This window comes from Rattus rattus, chromosome 1 (assembly GCF_011064425.1).
Source record: "Rattus rattus isolate New Zealand chromosome 1, Rrattus_CSIRO_v1, whole genome shotgun sequence".
NCBI classification, from domain to species: domain Eukaryota; kingdom Metazoa; phylum Chordata; class Mammalia; order Rodentia; family Muridae; genus Rattus; species Rattus rattus.
This window is the reverse complement of record NC_046154.1, coordinates 18879892-18899276: the sequence shown is the minus strand read 5'-3', so window position 1 is coordinate 18899276 and position 19385 is coordinate 18879892. Positions and strand designations below refer to the sequence as shown.

General features: G+C 52.4%; 2 protein-coding genes across 2 annotated transcripts; one reads left to right on the top strand and one right to left on the bottom strand.

Moving 5' to 3' along the window:
- Positions 1-251: 251 nt before the first annotated feature.
- Positions 252-7279, bottom strand: Slc66a1 (solute carrier family 66 member 1). Its single transcript, XM_032895442.1, has 7 exons — positions 7070-7279; positions 3493-3622; positions 2942-3029; positions 2398-2540; positions 2130-2222; positions 1320-1505; positions 252-352 (listed from the first exon to the last, which is right to left on the bottom strand). Exons 1-7 carry the CDS (start codon positions 7231-7233, stop codon positions 275-277), a joined length of 882 nt encoding a protein of 293 aa, XP_032751333.1. The 5' UTR covers positions 7234-7279; the 3' UTR covers positions 252-274.
- A 2661-nt stretch (positions 7280-9940) lies between these two features.
- On the top strand, positions 9941-18566 carry LOC116893713 (aflatoxin B1 aldehyde reductase member 2). Its single transcript, XM_032895431.1, has 7 exons — positions 9941-10282; positions 13931-14118; positions 14286-14390; positions 16832-16928; positions 17108-17207; positions 17729-17858; positions 18234-18566. The coding sequence occupies exons 1-7, from the start codon at positions 9961-9963 to the stop codon at positions 18393-18395; spliced, it is 1104 nt and encodes a 367-aa protein (XP_032751322.1). The 5' UTR covers positions 9941-9960; the 3' UTR covers positions 18396-18566.
- Positions 18567-19385: the final 819 nt, after the last annotated feature.

Sequence of the window (19385 nt, the reverse complement as noted above, 5' to 3'; positions counted from 1 at the left end):
TACATAGTCAGATTGAGGTAGGTAGATTGGGAGGAGGCCACACCATCTTCTGGGGTGCCCTAGAGGCTCCTCGGACAGCTGTCATATACCTGAGAGGTATGTCCCGGCATAGCACACACCAACTCCAGACCTGTGCCGACTCCAGACCTGTCTGAAGGCCAGGCGTGGAGGGGAGGCAGCCAGGCCCAGAGTCCCAGGCCGCCTCCTAGGCCCAGTCCAGTGGCGGCAGTATCACTGTCCACACCTCATCCTTCCTGGGAGGGCAGCTGTGGGGTCAGCTTGGGAGGAGCGGCTCTCGCTCTGAGGCAGCATCAGCATCATGGTTTCTGTACACCAGGAACTGGATGGAGATCTGAGGACAGTGTTAAGGCACAGCAGGCACACTGGCTGGACATGCTGTCGCTCTCCCTGTTCACCTTGCTCTCCTACCACCCTAAGTCCCTCCTTGATGGGTTTACCCTTGTCGTCAGAGTAGAAGTGGAGAATAGGAGGGACGCCCACTCATGCCAGTCTTCACGATTTCACTGGCTGTACTCACTTTTCCGTTCCTCGGGACCTTTGCACAAGCAGTGCCTGGACTCTGCTCCCTTGTGCCTGAATAACTTCTCCCTCAACCTAGGTGCGATGACACCTGTTGCGGCCTCTGTTTCCCCCAAACCAGGACGGTCCAGTAGTGATTCACTCCACAGCACTGGGTGCCGCTGAAGTTAAGTAACTACCCCAAAACCCACTGCACATCCTGTCCTTGCTCACTGATGATGCTGGTCCTGGCTAGGTCCATCCACAATGGATGGGTAGAAGGGTGGATGGACAAACAGATGGACGGACAGGTAGATGGATGGATAGATGACTAAGTGGGTGACAGATGGGTGGATGGATAATAGATGGGTGGATAGATGGATGGATGGGTAGATGGATGAATGGATGGATCAGTGGGTGGGTGCATGGATGGATGGATGGATGGATGGATGGATGGATGGATGGATGGATGGGTGGGTGGGTGTGTGGATGGATGGATGGATGGATGGATGGGTGGGTGGATGGATGGGTGGATGGATGGATGGATGGATAGGTGGGTGGGTAGGTAGATGACTGGATGGGTGGGTGGGATAAATGTATGGATGGGTGGATGAGGTTGCATGGGTACATGAAGGTTAAAGGCTGGACTGTAGATGAAAGGACACAAGGATGACAGGTGAATGAGCTAATGGACAGATGGCTTCCTGTCTGTGTAGACAGAGAGGTGGGCTGGCCGGGACATGCATGCTGAAGCAGAGGCCGCCTTGCCCACTGCCATCATCACACGCTTTGAAGGATACAATGGTGTCAAGCAGGAGCACTCCCAGGCTGCCCACGAGCCAGGGCAGGTGGTGCAGCAGATAGCTGCCCTCACTCTGGCCCACCTCGGGGTTTTTGAGCAGCACACTGAGCCCATACAGCGTGTTCCCCAGCATCACCAGTGCGAACAGCGAGTAGGAAATGCCTTGGGTTGACTGCCGTACGAACTGTGGGGGAAGGGGCTGAGTGAGAGACCCCAAAGAGGGTTCTTGTCTACAATCCCAGTCCTTGGGAGGCTGAGGCAGGAGGATCATGAGTTCAAGGCCAAACCTTAGCTATACAGCCAGTTAGGGATCAATCTGGGCTACAGAGCGAGCCCCTGTCCCCAGAATCAGAGAGGGTTCTTATCTCTCTGGTTTGGAACAGTCCGTGTGTGCCTCTGTGATTCATACTCCTAGCTGGTCTTTCATTGCGTGCCCAATGCACTCAAAACAGCCCTACCCATGGCCAACTCCAAATCCCACCTCCAAGCACTTCTCCCAGGGCCACGGACATCACAGCCGCATATGTCTGCTGGCCCCTGGCTGTGGCCCTCATGGACTCCTCCTGCCGGGCAAACCTCCAGTGGGGGTCCTCATCACTTCCTGTCCACACGGTCTCATGCATGTCTCCATGAAAGGTGTCAAGGGGCCAACTTCCCAGAGGCAGAAAGAGGCGCGGCCAGCTGGGTGACTTTACCCATGTCAACAGCTGCTGTGGTCTAGACCTGGACAAAACTCCCGAACCACGCCTCTGCTTAACCTGGCAGCCCTCCTCCATGTGACCAACCCCCACCCCCACGGAAAGCTCACATTGGTGCGAATCTGCGGCAGCCTTGAGAGCAGGTACAGCACGCTGGAGGCGGAGCCAATGACAAAACCGACGACCTCCTTCTTTGTGAAGGGCTGAGAGGGTGGAAGGGGGCACTCAGTACCTGGTGGGAGTCTTGGGAGGGGGGCGGTCTCTCCAAACAGAAGAGTAGCCCCCACAACTTAACGTCTATGTGATCATGCAGGAGAAGGCGAGCCAGCCCACCCACGCTACCACGGCAGACCCATCTCCTTCCTACCTACTACCTACCTTATTGCCTGGCTCCACAGACAGGAGCGTCCGCCCCCTGAAGCCTTCCCTGGGGACAGCCACAGGATCAGTGCTGCTCAACAGTGGTGTGATGCACACCGTCCCCAAGATGAACAAGAGCACAGAATTGATTGGGGCAGACACTGGATTGAGGCAGAAGAGAAGCCAAGATTAGGTATCTGGGTGACAGCAGACAACCCGGGATAGGAGTCCCAGCCTTGCTTCTCAGTAGCTGTGTGACCTTGGACAAGTGACCTAGCCTCTCTGAGCTCCAGTCCTTCATCTGTAGAATGGGCATACAATAGTACACTTCCTCTGGGGATGCAAAGGAAAGACAGTCAGGGCAGGGGGGTCAGCACTCAGCCATGGAGTCTGCTCTGTGACCTGCCCTCATTTCTGCCTCTGAAACAGAGAAAGGAGGGGACAAGTGGAGTCTCCTCCCTGTGGCTTGATGTATACTAGTCTCCATCTCAGCCTGCTTCACCTCAGGTCCCAGGCTTCCCCAGGGCAGCTGAGCCCGACCCAAGGTGACCCCCGGACTCACACAGAGAAGGTCGCTTCTTGAACTTGTAATGGAAGTACAGTGTCAGCATCAAAAGGTCGGCCAGGACATAATACACAGCCGTGTAGGTCTGAGAGAGAAGGAGAACGGGGCACTGGTTCACCTCTTGGATTCCCTGTTTCTTCAACTGAACAGAAGGTCTCCTGTTCCCACCGGAGCCAATGGGGAAGCGGGTGGACAATGGACAAAGAGTCCGGCCTTGGCCATCAACAAAGCATCCGTGGCCAGTGCCATTGAGACAGAGTAGCCGCGGCCTTCCTGACTGACCCCAGTTCTGCTGGCCACAAAATAACGACGTCTGTGCTTCCCAAGGAAACCCCACTTGCTACTTTGAGGGTCCCCAAATCAGAAAATCTACCTGGGCCCACAACCCTCAGAGCCACAGGCCCCTGGGCTGGGATATGCTTATATGGAAATCAGAATAGGAAGGTACCATGGGGTGTGGCCTGACAGACCTGGAGCCCCAGCCTCTCCTCCCACAGCTATTCCTATTTGTCCTTTTAGCTGCCCTACTGTGCCTGGGCCCCGCCCACCTGCAGGGGTAGCTGGTCTGCCAGAAAGGAACCAATGAGGTTGCAGGAGTCTCCACCGATCCAGCCCAGCAGGAACCACAGTGACAGGGCCTGGTCCATGTTGCCTGTCTTGCAGGCTTTGATGTACTGGCTGTGGAAGAGGAGGGGTCACAAGTTCAGAGGCTGTGGCCTAAGAAGGCCACTAAGACTTGGTAAGAGTGTGACCGGAGCCTCGGTGGGCAGGAGACGGCCCAGTGCTCATCCTCAGGTTGGAACCCAGGACTTCAGAGGGTTTCTTTGATCTCTGGAGGAATTTTACCATCAGGACCCCTACGAGCCCAGGGGCACAGCAGCTGTGTCTCTTTCCAGACAGATCCACAGCCTTACTTAGATTCTCTCCCGCTGCCCCCTGGGGTCCTCCGGAAGGGATGGAGGGTATGTATAGGTTCTTGAAGCTTATGCCTGGCCCTGAGAAGCATCTCAGCTTCTTTTCAAAAATCTGGGGTGGTGGCAGTCTGAGGACCGGCTGGGCCCTGTTCTCAGGAGCCACTGATGGTAAGATATAGACCTACAGCCTGGTCATTCTCGGGGCACAGATGAGAAGGGTGACGAGAAGCCTGTAGTTCTGTTTCACAGGCTTTTGGTCCCCAGACTGTTCCCCTAAGGCCCTTCATGCTGTGGCCAGGTTGTATGAAGCCAAATGTAAAGTGAGCTGCTGCTGCCCCCACTGCAGCTACTGCTGAGAGCCCAGGGTTTGGACAATGATTCCTCAAGTCCCAAAACAAGAAAGGTTAGCTCTGTTAGGACACCGCACACTGGGGACAGATGGGCATGGAGCTGTCACTGCTCAGAGTCGCCCTGGCCAGAAGTTTGTGAGGACTCTTGTCATACATCTCCACACCTGGCTCTCCAGTCTTGCTCTCCCACGCCACCCCCAGGTCCTAGAGCTTCACATGTGCTAGGTCAGAGCTACACCATACCCCTAGCTCCCCAACTTTTTAAAGCAATCCTTTATAACTGGGGGCATGCATGTGGTACCGCACACGTGTGGTGGTCAGAGGACAGTTCTTTCCCGCCACCTGGAGTGTTTTCTGGGGACCCAGCTCAGATTGTCAGACTTGCAGGGCAAGTGCCATTTAGCCTGGCCTCAACTTTTAATTCTAGCCATCTGTATACATTCAGATAACAGATGATCAAAATAAAACTCAGAAAGGGTTGGGATGCAACACAGAGGATAGAGTACCCGCCTAGCATGGTGAAGCCCAGGGTTCAATACCCAGCACTGCCTAAACCCGGCATTGTACACATGTGTGCACATGCATAGCATGCATATATATATATATGTATATATATGTATATATATATATAACTTCAAAATTTAACTTAGAAAAAGAAATTCAGAACCAGGTGCAGTGCCGCCAGACTTTAATCCCAGCACTCAGGGTGCAGAGGCAGGCAGATCCCTATAAAATTTGAGGACAGCCTGGTCTACATACTGAGTTTCGGGCTGCTGAGACAAGACAGTGAGACCCCATCTCGAAAACAAACAAACAAAATAATTAATGATAAATAAGTTTTTAAGTAAAGCTCATGAGACCAGAGAGATATTTCTACAGTTAAGAGTGCCTGTTGCTCATGCAAAAGACCCAGATTCAGTTCGCAGCACACGGAGGCCCACAGTTATCCATAAACTACGGCCCCAAAGGATCCCAACACCCGCTACAGGCATCAAGTATCCACATGTGCTGCCCTTACATACATGTGAGCAAAATAGTCAAACACATAAGATAAACGTTTCCTTAAAAAGAAATCAGAAAGACAGCGAGGGAGTGGTGGCCTACATGGGATCCCAGCAACTGAGAGGTCCGGGCTGGAAGATCAGGAGCTCAGGGTTACAAGGTTTCCCTGGATAGCCCAGGTTGGCCTTGAACTCATGATCCTCCTGTCTCAGCCTCCAAGGAGCTGTAAAGAGGGTGGAGGGTGCGTAGGGAATTGATGTACAGGAATCACAGTACTCATGTGGGGGTCAGAGGGCAACCTTGTGTGACAGCTGCACACACCAGGCCAGCTGGTCCACACTGGGGTTATAGACAGACATGACTGCATCCATCTTTATGTGGGTTCTGGGGATTCGAACTAAGATCCACAAGCTTGTGTAGCAAGCACTTTACCCTGAGTGATCTCCCTCAGTGAGCAAGCAAACATTTTTTTTTTAAAGATTTATTTTTAGGGGCTGGAGAGATGGCTCAGTGGTTAAGAGCACTGACTGCTCTCCCAGAGGTCCTGGGTTCAAATCCCAGCAACCACATGGTGGCTCACAACCATCTGAAGTGAGATCTGATGCCCTCTTCTGGTGTGTCTGAAGAGAGAAAGTGTACGCATATACATAAATCTTTAAAGGCCAGAAGAGGATTCCAGATCCTCTGAAACTGGAATCCTGGGCAAGAACTATGCTGGCAACCAAGCCTAGGTCCTCTGCAAAAGCAGTAAATGCTCTTAACCACTGAGCCATTCCCCCAGCCCAAGAGCAATTTTTGTGGTCGGTGTTTATTTTTGGAGACAGGGTTTATTTGTGTAGCCCTGGCTGTCCTAGAACTCGATTTATAGACCAGGCTGGCCTTGAACTCAGAGACCTACCTGCTTCTGCCTCCTAAGTGCTGGGATCAAAGGCCTGCACAAGCCCAAGAACAATTTTTAAAACACTGACACCCAGCGTTAGATGATAGAGCCCTTGGTGAGTTCCTGAGGTCACTTCCGCCCGCCTCACCCTCCCACGATGCCCAGTCAGGCACGACAGTAGCTGTTGCTTCTCTCATACTCCTGCTGCTCCTGCCTGCGGCCCTCAGTGCCTCTGCTTTGTGGCCAGGTGCTCTCCTCGTGCTTCACACAGACATGAGCTCCATGCCAGCCTCCCAACTTGTACACAAACGGGTGAATGAGCTCTGAGGCCCAGAGCAAGGCCACAGCCGGTAAGTGATGGAACCGAGCATGGACACTCGGGCCCCTTTAGCCACCACTGCCACCTTTGCCACCAGCCAGCCTCTCTTCACTTTAAAAACATGGCCATAACGGACGCATCCCAGCCCCTCCCATTCTCCACACCCAGGTCTTGCCAGCCGAGCAATGCGGAGCACATGTCCTGACCCGCATCTCGCCTGTGAGACAGGGAAAGGTTCGCTGCCCATTTCAATGGGCTAAATGATGTTAAACTCCCCCAGCACTTAGACACGAGGCTAGGAATACAGTGGTGCTCAATATATGGTAGAAAAGGGAATACAGTGGTGCTCAATATATGGTAGAAAAGGGAATACAGTGGTGCTCAATATATGGTACAAACGGTCACTCAACATCATTCAACATGAGGTCTGGCCTGTGCTAGATTCCAGGCAGCCTCCCTTCTTCACAGCAAGCTGGACATCAATGAATATGATCAGGCAGGGAGTATATCTGCCTTGGGATCTCGACAGGACAATGACCGGCCGGTCAAACTGGATTATCCACACCCGGTGCAGTGCATGAACTCCCACCAACCCCTGAAGCCCTGCCCCTTCCCCACCCCCAACCCCATCCCACTCCTGCCATGCAGCCACATACTCACGGAAAGGTAGACGCAGCGAAGCAGAAAATGGAGACCAAGCCCAGGGCCACGCTGGCCTCATCCCAGCCATCCTGGGCACATTCACCAAACACATCCCAGATCCACTGGATAGAGCCATTGGGGCAGGTGGAAAAGTTGCTGGCGACCAGTGTCCTCCAAACCATAGCTGCAGAGGGAGGGTCCCAGCAGGGAAGAAGGTGCAGGTTTATGAACACGGGCAAGGGGTCAGAGGCTGGCAAAGGTTTGTTCTATACAAAGGGAAAAAGAGGTCTTCAGCCTTAGGACGTCTAGCCCCATTCACGATCCTGTGACCGTCAGTTACTGTCCTGTCCTCTGCACAGTGGGGATAACAACAGGCCCTATGTCACACAGCTGCTGTGCAAGGTAAATGAGCTCTCATATAAAGTGGTTGGGCCAACAGCACCTTTAGATGCAACGTGCAAATATTTAGGAATATTTTGTTTGTTTGTTTGTTTTGGAGGTCAGATCTAGAACTTTTTGTGTATTGCCTAGGAGGTTAGCAACTGTCCTATATCCCCGGCTTTTTTTTTTTTTTTTCTTTTTAAACTCTGTATTTAGGGGTTGGGGATTTAGCTCAGTGGTAGAGCGCTTGCCTAGCAAGCACAAGGCCCTGGGTTCGGTCCCCAGCTCCGAAAAAAGGAAAAAAAACAAAAAACAAAAAACAAAAAACCTCTATATCTCAAGACAGGGTCTCACAAATTGTCCAAGCTGACCTTTAAACCTTCAATTCTCCTGCTTCAGACATCTAAGTGTTGGGATTACAGGCCTGCACAATCAGGCTCTACTGACAAGGCCTTGGAGGCCAGAACTCACTGGAGGGAAGGCTACCCTGTGCATCGTTCATGTGGAGATAAGAAGGTGGTTCCTAAGGTTGCCTGGGTAACTGGATAGAATACTGCAGCCCCCCCTCCCAAAGCTTGAAAGACATGCAGGATACCTACCTGCAAGGAAGCCACAGCCCAAGCCAGAGTATGGCTGGGTGGAAGAGCAGGAAGAAAGGGGTCCTCTCAGTTCCTTGCCACCTGCACAGAGTTCCTATTGTGGTCACTCTGAGTGGGTGACAACCTAGAGAGAGTAGGGAAAGCAAGGCTTGGCTGGAGCCATTTTCTCCAGCCCTGATTGGTATTCACACACTGTGTCCTCCACCTGACTCTCATAGACCCTCCTGACATACTGTGGAGGAAACTGAGACCACAAGAGGGAAGTCATCTGCCAGGGCCATCCAGCCAGAAAGCAAGAGAGTCAAAGCCCCATGGGAGAGACTTGACTAGAGGCTGCCATGGCACAGGCTTCCCCTTTTGTCACCAAGCTAAGAGGGCGTTTCCTCATCCAGGCGGCAGACTCACTCCCTTACCTTATAGTTCCTACTTAGGCCAGCGAGGCCTGGACTCTTCACAAAGCTCAGGCTGGACCCGGACTGCTGAGCTTGCAGTGAGCAGGGCAGGGAGAGGAAGCAAGTCAGCTCGTTTCCTCAGGACGCCCAGACTCTCAATCCTAAATCAGCCTCTCAGGCGCCCAGACTCAGCCAGTGGGTGGGGGTAAGGGTGCCTCCGGTCACTGGCTAGCTTAGCTCCAGCATGGGACATAGGATAGATGGAAGGTTCTTTCCTGGTCTTAGTGGCTGGTGCGAATGACAGTGGCATAGCCAATTTGGGGAGCAATACCTGGCACCCCAATTTGCACAGTCTAGGTAAGAACTGTACCCTAAGAAGCCTTCTCGTTTATCCAACACACATCCTATTGGACTCCTCCCCCCCCCTCTTTTTCCCCCACTTCATCACACATGCATACACTGCCATCCCTCACATCACCTAATACCAGGAGTGTAGGGAACACTGTCCCCATTTTACAGGTAGGGTTGAGTGGCTTCAGGCAAGCGAGTCTGCCTGTCTGACCCTGTCTATGAACAGGGGCTAATAACATTCTCCAGAAAGGCTGACCAGGGAGACAATCTCCTACAACACCTATTTCCTCTCCAACTCCAAGCACAGCCAGGGAGGTGCTTCCCAGCAAAGCCCATCTAGCACAGTCAACAGTAATCTGTTCTTGCTATAGATCACATGGCATGGAGTATACACGAAGTGAACAAGACTTGAAACTACACACTTCTTTGTTTCTTTTCGGGGCCAGTGGGGATGGGGTTGTTTGAGACAGGGTTTCTCGTGTAGCCCTGGCTGCCCTGAAATTAGCTCTATGGACCAGGCTGGCCTTGAACTCAGATATCCGCCTGCCTCTACCTCCCGAGTGCGTGCGCACATTTTTAACCAACCTTCCTTGAAACCCTGCCGTGAGCTTGGCGTGGAATAGGGCACTCTGGGCCCCCTACCTGCAGAGCTGGGGAGAATGTGTCAAGCAAGAGAGCTCAATGGCTCCGGGATCCTACCCATTCCAGGCCTTCAAACCTAACTCCTTCCGGTGACTCTGCGGGTTCGGAGGGATAATGACAGGGAAGCAGCTGGGGCAAGCGCCGCGAGGCCCCCGCCCAGAGCAAGGAAAACAAGGCCGCCCAGTCCAGGAAAGGCAAGAGGCCGGAAGAGAGGGACCCGCAGGTGAGAAGTAGGGCCGTCCCGGATCGGATCCCTGGCCAGACCAGGCTGAGACCCAGGATCGGGCTCCCCAGGAGGGGATCAGCGCCGGGGACCGTGCAGAGCTGGAGGAGGGTGTAGGAAAGACTTGGCTGGATGCGCCTGCCGTCCCGACCCCCAGCCCGGACATGCCGCCAGCCCCCTTCATTCTCACCAGCTCAAAGATCCACAGCCGCTCTCAGCTTCAGGATCGGAGCCCGCCGGGATCAGCTGACCTCTGCGACGCCCCGCCCACCCCGCGCTGTGGGCGGAGCCTGAGGCTTCGAGCGCGCAAGCGCAGTCTTCATGTTGCGTGCAGTGTCCCGAGCGGTGAGCCGCGCTGCTGTTCGCTGCGCGTGGCGCTCTGGGCCTTCGGTCGCGCGTCCTCTCGCCATGTCCCGGTCTCCGGCACCCCGCGCCGCCTCTGGCGCCCCTCTCCGGCCCGGTACGGTGCTGGGCACCATGGAGATGGGGCGCCGCATGGATGCGAGTACTAGCGCTGCGACCGTACGCGCCTTCCTGGAGCGCGGCCTCAACGAGCTGGACACGGCCTTCATGTATTGCGACGGCCAGTCCGAAAGCATCCTGGGCAGCCTGGGGCTCGGGCTGGGCAGCGGCGACTGCACAGGTAACCGCTGCACCCGGTCTCCCCCCGCACAGAGTAGAGCCGAGCCAGTGCTCGCACCCGGCGTGCACCGGCCAGGGTCTGCACCCAGAAGTTTCCTAAGCTCCGGTGTCCACAGCCTTGTCTACCCCAAGCTCCCAAGGCTACTGGAGTCCTGAACTAATTAACTGAACTTTGTCCCGCCTCTCCTTAGAAGCTTCTAGAGTTGCAGCTACGGGGCGGGTTGGAACTCTCTTCTGTTTAGCCTGCTCTGGCTCTTTACTTCCTACCGCAGTCCCGCCTCCCAACCAACAGTTGCCCATAGCCTTCCTTCCCTCCTACCACCCCAACCCCCGCCCCCACCAGGCTTCGTGTTCGTGTCATCCCCTCTTGCCCTCACCACCCCTGCGCTCCAGGAGCACTCTTACATTCCGGTCTTTGATCCGGACTAGGACTAGACTTTGTCCCGTGCTGTTGACTGTACCTGTGAATCTCAAGGAGACCTGTGGCAACAATGCCTAGGGCCCAGATAGGGGCAGGGGTGGAAAGGAGGAATTAGGAGAGGGCATTTCGACCTTTGCGCCCACTCTCTGTGCCAGGTCTTACAATGGCAAACTTTGTAGCTCTCTGTAGGCTACAGTGGGAGAAGTGATTTCTCCACGGAGAGTTAAAAGTCTGACGGGGAAGACTGAAGCCGTGATTGCTGAGGAGTGCAGAAAGGAACTTCGGTTGGGGAGGCTCGGGGGAGAGCAGTAGGCAAAAGTCAGAGCACTGGGGATGGACTCACAGTGTAGGTAGCACTGTGCAGAGTGGAGAGAGCAAGAGAAAGGTGCACCACAGGCTTGAAGTCTTAGCTGTTGGAAGATGGAGTTTGAGCGGTGCAGAATGCGTGTGTGGGGCAGGGTGATTAGCGGCGCACGTCGCATGTCCCGTGGTGGAAGGGGAGGGGAACCGCCCTTCATTTGCTTGAAACTCGTGGAGTCTCAGGAGGGTGCCCGATAGATAAAGAGGCTTCACACCCCCCCCAACCCGCGTCCTGGGGTTCCCCGGTTCCTGTGCAGAGGGCTCGTTAGATTCACAATGGGGTAGAGATAGAGGGACTTAAATGTGCAGATCTCTCAAGCTGAGCGCAGTAGATAGAGTCAGTTCTCCTGGATGACTCTCTTGATAATAAACATTTTGTTTTTTCTCCTCCCAAACCCTCTTCTTTAGCCCAGTCCTGCTTTGGGTTTGAGGACTCACTGGGCCAAAGTCCTCAGGTTTTACCTGTAGTGAAAGTTTACAAAAAGAACGCTTTGGGGCCGGTGTTGTAGGGAGACGCCATTATCCTGTGGGGTCAGAGGGCTCCCCTTGTCCTTGCCAGCATCCATCCATCCATCTGTCCGTCCATCCGTCCATCCACCAGTCCAGGTAGTTGATTATCTGGAAAGAAACAGTGTTTAGCCGGGAGGAACAGCTCCAGTACAGGATTCCCAGATGCTGAAAGGGATTCTGGTTAAGATTGATGGCTTCTATAGAACACATTGAGGCCCTTTTGTCTCTTCCCTAAATATTCTCGCTTTTAAGATTTATTTTACCCGCATATATGTGTGTGCCCACAGAGGCTAGGAGAGGGTACTGATTACCCTGGAACCGTAGTTACACATGATTATAAGCCAATGTGTGTGGTTCTGGGAACCCTCTGTATACTCTGCAAGAACAGTAAGTTCTCTAAACCACTAAGCCATCTCTCCGCAGCCCCTCCTGCCTAAATTCCTACCTAGTCTTTAAGAGTCTCCTTGAGTTCCATCTCCTGTCTTTATTTTCTTTCTTATTTAACGTATGAGTGCTCTGCTGCATGTACTCCCACATGCCAGAAGAGGGCGCCAGATCTCAGACGGTTGTGAGCCACTGTGAGGTTGCTGGGAATTGGACTCAGAGCCAGTGCTCTGAACTGCTGAGCCGTCTTTCCAGTCCCTATCTCCATTCTGTGGTGAGGAACCAATTAATTGGCCCACGGCATCCTGACAATACCTAGGAACATCGAGTCCAAGGTCCAAGATGGTGTTTGAGCACCATGGAGTCTGCGCACTCATGTCTCAGGTCCCACGCTGCCTGCCCTGCCTATGTATATGCTCTTAATTAAAAATGTAGCCCTGTATGGCGAGCACCTTTATCTGCTGAGACAGCTTTCCAGCCAACATGTGTTCTTTTAATGTCTATATAGATACTTTCTCATTAAAAAAAAAAAATTCTTGGGGTTGGGGATTTAGCTCAGTGGTAGAGCGCTTGCCTAGCTTCCCCAGCTCCGAAAAAAAGAAAAAGAAAAAAAAAATTCTTAGCTTTTAAAGACATATGTTGGGCTGGAGAGATGGCTCAGCAGTTAAGAGCACTGACTGCTCTTCCTGAGGTCTTCAGTTCAATTCCCAGCAACCACGTGGTGGCTCACAACCACCTGTAATGGGATCCGATGCCCTTTTCTGGTGTGTCTGAAGACAGCTACAGGGTACTCATATGAATAAAATAAATCTTTTTTAAAAAATAAAGACATATGTTTTTATTATATGTGGACAAGGGTTTTGCCTGCATGTGTGGATGTGTACCACGTGTGTGCCTTGTAACCAAAGAGGGTATTGGATCCTCTGGAACTAAAGTGACAGGTGGTTGTACACTGCCACGTGGGTGCTGGGAACCCAGCCTAGGTCCTCTGCAAGAGCAAGTGCTTTTAACTGCCGAGCCATCTCTATTGCCCCTATTTTGTACTCTTAAATAAAAATTATTTTTAAATCTCCCTCAGTTCGCAGATAGCATGATTGTCGACATGTAAAAGTCAGAAAGACCAGGGACTAAGCCACTACCCAAAGACTATACATGGACTGACCCTGGGCTCCAACCTCATAGGTAGCAATGAATAGCCTAGTAAGAGCACCAGTAGAAGGGGAAGCCCTTGGTCCTGCCAAGACTGAACCCCCAGTGAATGTGATTGTTGGGGGGAGGGTGGTAATGGGGGGAGGATGGGGAGGGGAAGCCCATATAGAAGGGGAGGGGGAGGGGTTAGGTGGGGATATTGGCCCAGAAACCGGGAAGGGGAATAACAATCGAAATGTAAATAAGAAATACTCAAGTTAATAAAGATTAAAAAAAGTCAGAAAGATTTAAAAAAACTCCCTAGAATTTTAAGATTCCTTTATGTATTTTATGCATGTGAGTGCTTATTATCTGTGTGCGTGTCTGCGGAAGAGGGCGTCAGATCCCATTACAGATGGTTGTGAGCCACCGTGTGTGCTGGGAATTGAACTCAGGACCTCTGGGAGAGCAAGCCAGTGCTCTGAACTTCTGAGCCACCTCTCCAGCCTTCTACCTGGAATTAAAAAGAAAAGAAAGGTAGTCCTGTGCCTCCCATGTGAGAGCGGTTCCATTGCTGCGACCTCACTTTACAAATTAGGAAATAGCAGCTAAGTTAAGTAATTTAGCCAGTGAATAAATCCTTTTCTCCCTTCTTTTTTGTGTTCATTTATTTCTGAGACAGGGTTTCTCTGTGTGGTCCTGGCCATCTTGGAACTCATCCAGTAGACCAGGCTGGCCTTGAACTCATAGATCTCTTGCCTCTGCCTCCCTAGTCCTAGGATTAAAGTCGTGCGTGACCACGCCCAACCTTCTAATAAATCTCAATCATTGTAATCTTCCTGCCAGTGAAAATTGCCACCAAGGCCAACCCTTGGGACGGGAAGTCGCTGAAGCCTGACAGTGTCCGGTCCCAATTAGAGACGTCACTGAAGCGGCTACAGTGTCCCCGGGTGGACCTCTTCTACTTACACGCTCCTGACCACGGCACTCCTATAGAGGAGACCCTGCAGGCCTGCCACCAGCTGCATCAGGAGGTGAGGGAGGGTCCTGAGTGCAGAGAGGAGATCACTACGCTTCTCTCCCTGAGTCTGCCAAGACAGCAAGGCTCTCTGGGCACAGATTCCAGGTTCCTCACCAGATCAGTCTTCTCTTCCTGGTTCTGTGGGCCGAGCTGAGTTGTAATGAGTCCTCCCCCCTGCAGGGCAAGTTTGTGGAGCTTGGCTTGTCCAACTATGCCTCCTGGGAGGTGGCCGAGATCTATACCCTCTGTAAGAGCAACGGCTGGATCCTGCCAACTGTGTACCAGGTGAGGGGACTTGCTGTGCTAGGGCCACTGGGCCTCGGGGTTCAATTGATCCTGAGTTTGCTTGTGCTTTGGACCTTTCACCCTCCTCATAGCGGGCACTCCCCACTTGGAAGCAGGTACCACCTTGTCTTTCACCGGCATGGCTGGTGTGCCTGTTGGCTTGCTGCATGAGCACACATTGGGTTCCCTTCCTCCCATCCTGCACTTCAGCCTAGAGCATACCTCTCCACACCCTGAAAGAAGGGCTCAGCTTTGGCCTAGAAGGCTCTTTTCTGGGAATCCCCTCAGGATCCATCACCACCACCACCACCACCACCACCACCACCACCACCCTCCCCCTCTCCAGTCTCTGAACCACACCTTCACGTGTAGGTCAGGCCATGGTGTAGTCAGGCTCTGAGGACCTCAAACAGCCACCATGTATAAGCATGTAACAAAAGGGTTTTGGGGACAGAACACGCTTCTCATACCAAAGCCCCTAACCTAATCTATGTGTTCCCTGAAGGAAAACGCCACACCCCTGCAGCTTTAACCCTTATTGTGAACTGTTTGCAGTACTCAGTAACCAGGTCCCTCTCGTGACCAAAGTCATGCTCAGGCTGTAAAAGCTCCTTCTGGGGGGGAATCAACTCTACAGATAACAGAAAACAATCACTGCTTTCTACAGTGATTTCTTTCTTCAGGGTCCAAAGAGCTCTAGGAAACAACCCTGCATTCTGACGGCTACCCCAGATAGACTGATAAACAGCTTTTCCGTTGTTTACAGCGATTCCACTGGAATCCCGTTGCCTTCCTGCACTGAGCCCCTCCTCCTTAGAACCCACCTTCCCCAGGGCTCCCTGTGGACCTGTGTTCCTGTGGTTTATTTTGTGGTTCTGGTGACTGACCCTTAGACCTGACTGTGCTATCACTGAGTGACACCTCAGCCTGCTGCCTGTGTTTTGGATTTTATTATTACACCTCTTAGAAGCAGAGAATTTGCTGAACTTTTTTTTGTGCAGTCCAGGTCCTTTATTTCCTTTGTGTCCATTAGGCCGTGAATCCGTATGGAATGGGCCCCAGCAGCTCAGGCTCCTTCCCGTTAGTCCTCACAAAGTGGGCTTCTCTGGGTGGCGCAGGCTGGCGGCTTCAGCTGAACCCAGGTGCCCTTCTCTTTGGCTTCCTTTTTCTTCTGATCCTTCTCCTTCACCCGCTTCTGGAAGCTGTCTCTGCTCTTTGAGTGCTTGATGTGCTCAATCGGCACACTGATCCTCTGGCCAGGATCTTGCCTTTAACATGCTTGTTTACAATGATGCCCACGGCATGCTGGGTGACATTGTAGGCTCTTCCGGTTTTGCTATGGTAACACTTATGGGGCATTCCTTTTTGAACAGTGCCCATCCCTTGATGTATACAATATCACCCTTCTTGTAGATTCGCATGTATGTGGCCAAAGGAACGACTCCATGTTTCCTAAAAGGCCTAGAGAACATAGGCCGAGTGCCTCTCCTCTTTCCCTTTGTGTTCCTCATTTTGGCGAGTTCCTGGAAGATGGCTGCCCGGGCAGAAAGGAAGGACGCTAAACTTTTAAATAGTTGTCAATTCAGCATTCAGCCTGTAGAGGAGACCTGGAGATAGCTGTAGCTGGTAATCCTAGCCAGCTTCCCTTCCCTGCTCTGACTTGAGATTTTAGACGTAACTGACCCTGGGATGGTGTCAATTTACAGTATTCAGAATAGGAGATTGCAAAACTGGGCGTGGTATTGCACACAGGCAAGCTGGCAGTCGGAAGGCTGAGGCAGGAGGCTCAATAAATTCAAAGCAAACCCGGGGTACAGAGCAAGACTGTTTCAAAAAACAAAACCCAGGCTTACTAGGTAAAAATGCATACTGTACGACCCTGGGGGCCTGAATTCTCACCTCGAATTCACACACACAGAGCCACGTGTGCCTATGTGCACCTGGTACCCAGTTCTGTGGAAAGCTAGAGACGGGGATCACCCAACTCCAGACTCAGCGAGAGACCCTGTCTCATGGAAATGGAACAGGACATTGTACATCCTCCTCTGGCCTCTGCACCCAAACACATGCACAGACACACAAAAATAAATATAATTTAAAAAGTGGAGGAAGAGGGGTTGGGGATTTAGCTCAATGGTAGAGCGCTTGCCTAGCAAGCACAAGGCCCTGGGTTCGGTCCCCAGCTCTGGAAAAAAAAAAAGGAAAAAAAGGTGGAGGAAGGGCCAGCAGAACCAGGGTACAGGCTCTACATCCCAGCTACTGGGGAGGTTGAGGCAGGAGGATCAGTTGAGTCAGAGAGTTTAACAACAGCCTGACCAGTTTACCAAAACCCATCTTTGAAAGAATGGCTTCCAAAACGAATCGTTTTTAAAAAGAGGAAGCCTGGATCCCTTCCCTTGATTCATCTGCACTTTGCAACAGGCCCCTCTCCTTCCCTGCAGGGCATGTACAACGCCACCACCCGGCAGGTGGAGACTGAGCTCCTCCCCTGCCTCAGATACTTCGGACTGAGGTTCTATGCCTACAACCCTTTGGCTGGTATGAGCTGCCATGGGGACCTGCCCTATGGGAGGGAGGGCAAGCCCAGCCTAACTCTACGGATTGCTGCCCTAGCAGACGCCTTTTCTAGGCTCCCATCTCTCCAGTTCAGAGCTGAGTGGGATCTAACAGCGTCTGGGAGTAGCCCGGGCCAGGATCTCACTGCAGCCTTCCCACAGGAGGCCTGCTGACTGGCAAATACAGATATGAAGACAAGGATGGGAAACAGCCCGAGGGCCGCTTCTTTGGGAATAGCTGGTCTGAGACCTACAGGAACCGGTGAGCTGCGGTGTCAGGCTGGGTAGGGCGGGAAGTTCCCGTTACCTCATAGGTTCTTCTCTGCTTCTAGGGACAGAAACCAACACTACTGCCTCCCTTTTCTGTTTAATGATTCCTATGAGAAATAGCAAATCCCGGGGTGTCTCATTTCCTTCTTCCTACATAAGGAAATGAGGAAGCCCCACTTCCACCTCCAGACCTGAAAGTCTTTGCTACTCTAAGAAGTGCCCTGCTGTGGGGGAAAGAGAGGACCTTGGGTAGAGGCTTTGGGCCCTGAGGCCAAGTCTGGCTTTAAGGTAGCTTCTCCATTGCACTGGGTGAACAGAAGACAGGAGTTTCCACATCTAGCCAGCAATGGGCACCCCAGAAGCTCCTGGTACCCTATAAGGAGAAGCAGCTCTCTTGGGGTACAGCTCCTTCTATGCCACAGAATGGGGGGCAGTGCCTTGGTAGGCTCTTTTGCTTCAGCTCCCGGTGTGACTGGAGATTCTCAGCCCAAGCCACTCTCCCAATTCACTTAGCTTCTGGAAGGAACACCACTTTGAGGCCATCGCCCTGGTAGAAAAGGCCCTGAAGACCACCTATGGCACCAGTGCCCCCAGCATGACCTCGGCTGCCCTGCGCTGGATGTACCACCACTCACAGCTCCAGGTAACCCGACCGTGAGCTCAGCTTCCGCCCCTTTGGGAGAGCCAGACTTGCCTTGCAGTGACTTCTAGAGAGAACGCCTCCTCCAGGGCTAGGGAGCTGATTTGGGAGCTGTGCACAGTGCTTGCTGGACGGGCAGGAGACAAGTGTGCTATAGACAGGGAAGGTTTTTACTTTCGTCTCCTTAGGGAAGAACTCACGTAAGGAGAACAGAGTCACCTATGTTCAGCTAGCAAAGGCGCCCTCAGCTCTTCCCGGGTGTTCAGGACAGAAATACACAAAGATCCCAGATCTTACCAGGGGATGGGCAAGGAGGGGCATGTGAGAGGAGCCACCAACGAGCAGAGGGTGCTGAGATGTGGCCGTCTTCCCTTGCAGGGCGCCCGAGGGGACGCAGTCATCTTGGGCATGTCCAGCCTGGAGCAGCTGGAGCAGAACTTGGCGGCCACTGAGGAAGGTCCCCTGGAGCCCGCTGTCGTGGAGGCCTTTAACCAAGCCTGGAACGTGGTCGCCCACGAGTGTCCCAACTACTTCAGATAGACTGTCGTGACTCGAGACGCCAGGGCTTTTCTGCCAACTCTTAGAGTCACACCCTGGCCACTCCTTGCCCAGTGCTGACCTAGTGTGGTCTTTTCTGCTGGTCTCCATCCACTCCCTGCTCTTTTCCCGTCTGAATAAACAGGTGTCCGACCTGGCTGCAGCCGGACTGAACCTCAGACTCTCTCCCCTGCAGCCCAACACCAGCTCCCTCCGCCCTGCCTGGACCTGTCTGGAGCCAGGAACTAGGGCTTCAGAGAGCACAAATGGGGAGGGTCTCCTCACCATGTCCTGATGCAGCCGCACCCTCACTCTTCTACACGTGACAGAATGAGGTGGGCGTGGGTATGCACACCTGCTAATTCCAGCAGTCAGGGAGCTGAGGGGAGGACGTTTGTCCCACGTGTGAGGTCAACACTGATCTATGCAGTGAGTTCCAGGCTAGTCAGGGATTCTTAATGAGACCTCTCAAAAACAAACATAAATTTAGAAGGCATCCTTTTGAGTCTCTCCTTCCGAATCATCTTACTAAATCCTCAGAAGTAGAACATATAATTTAAAGTCACCGTGAGTATGGTAAATGTTTATCAGGATTCTGTAGACTTGGTTCTGTCCCTTTGCTTTGAAAGAGGGTCTCAAGTAGTCCAAGCTGGCCTCAAATTTGCTAGGTAGCTGAGAATGACCTTGAACTTCTGATCCTCTGTCCCAGCTAGAGGGACAGACTTCTGCCTGGTTTAAGCACTGAGACTCAAACCCAGGGTTTCATGCTCACATGTTGGGTAATCTGACCCAGACTAGAGCTTTTCCCTTTTTTATCTTTTTTTTTTTTTTTTTTTTTTTTTTTTTTTATTTTTTTTTGAGCTGGGGAGTTATGTCTTTGTTGTGTGCTTAAGGTTTTTTTTTTTTTAAAGGCCTATGCCGCCACACTTGGCTCTTTTTTTAATTTAAACTTATTTATTTATTTTTATTTTATGGACATTGTCCTAAAAATTT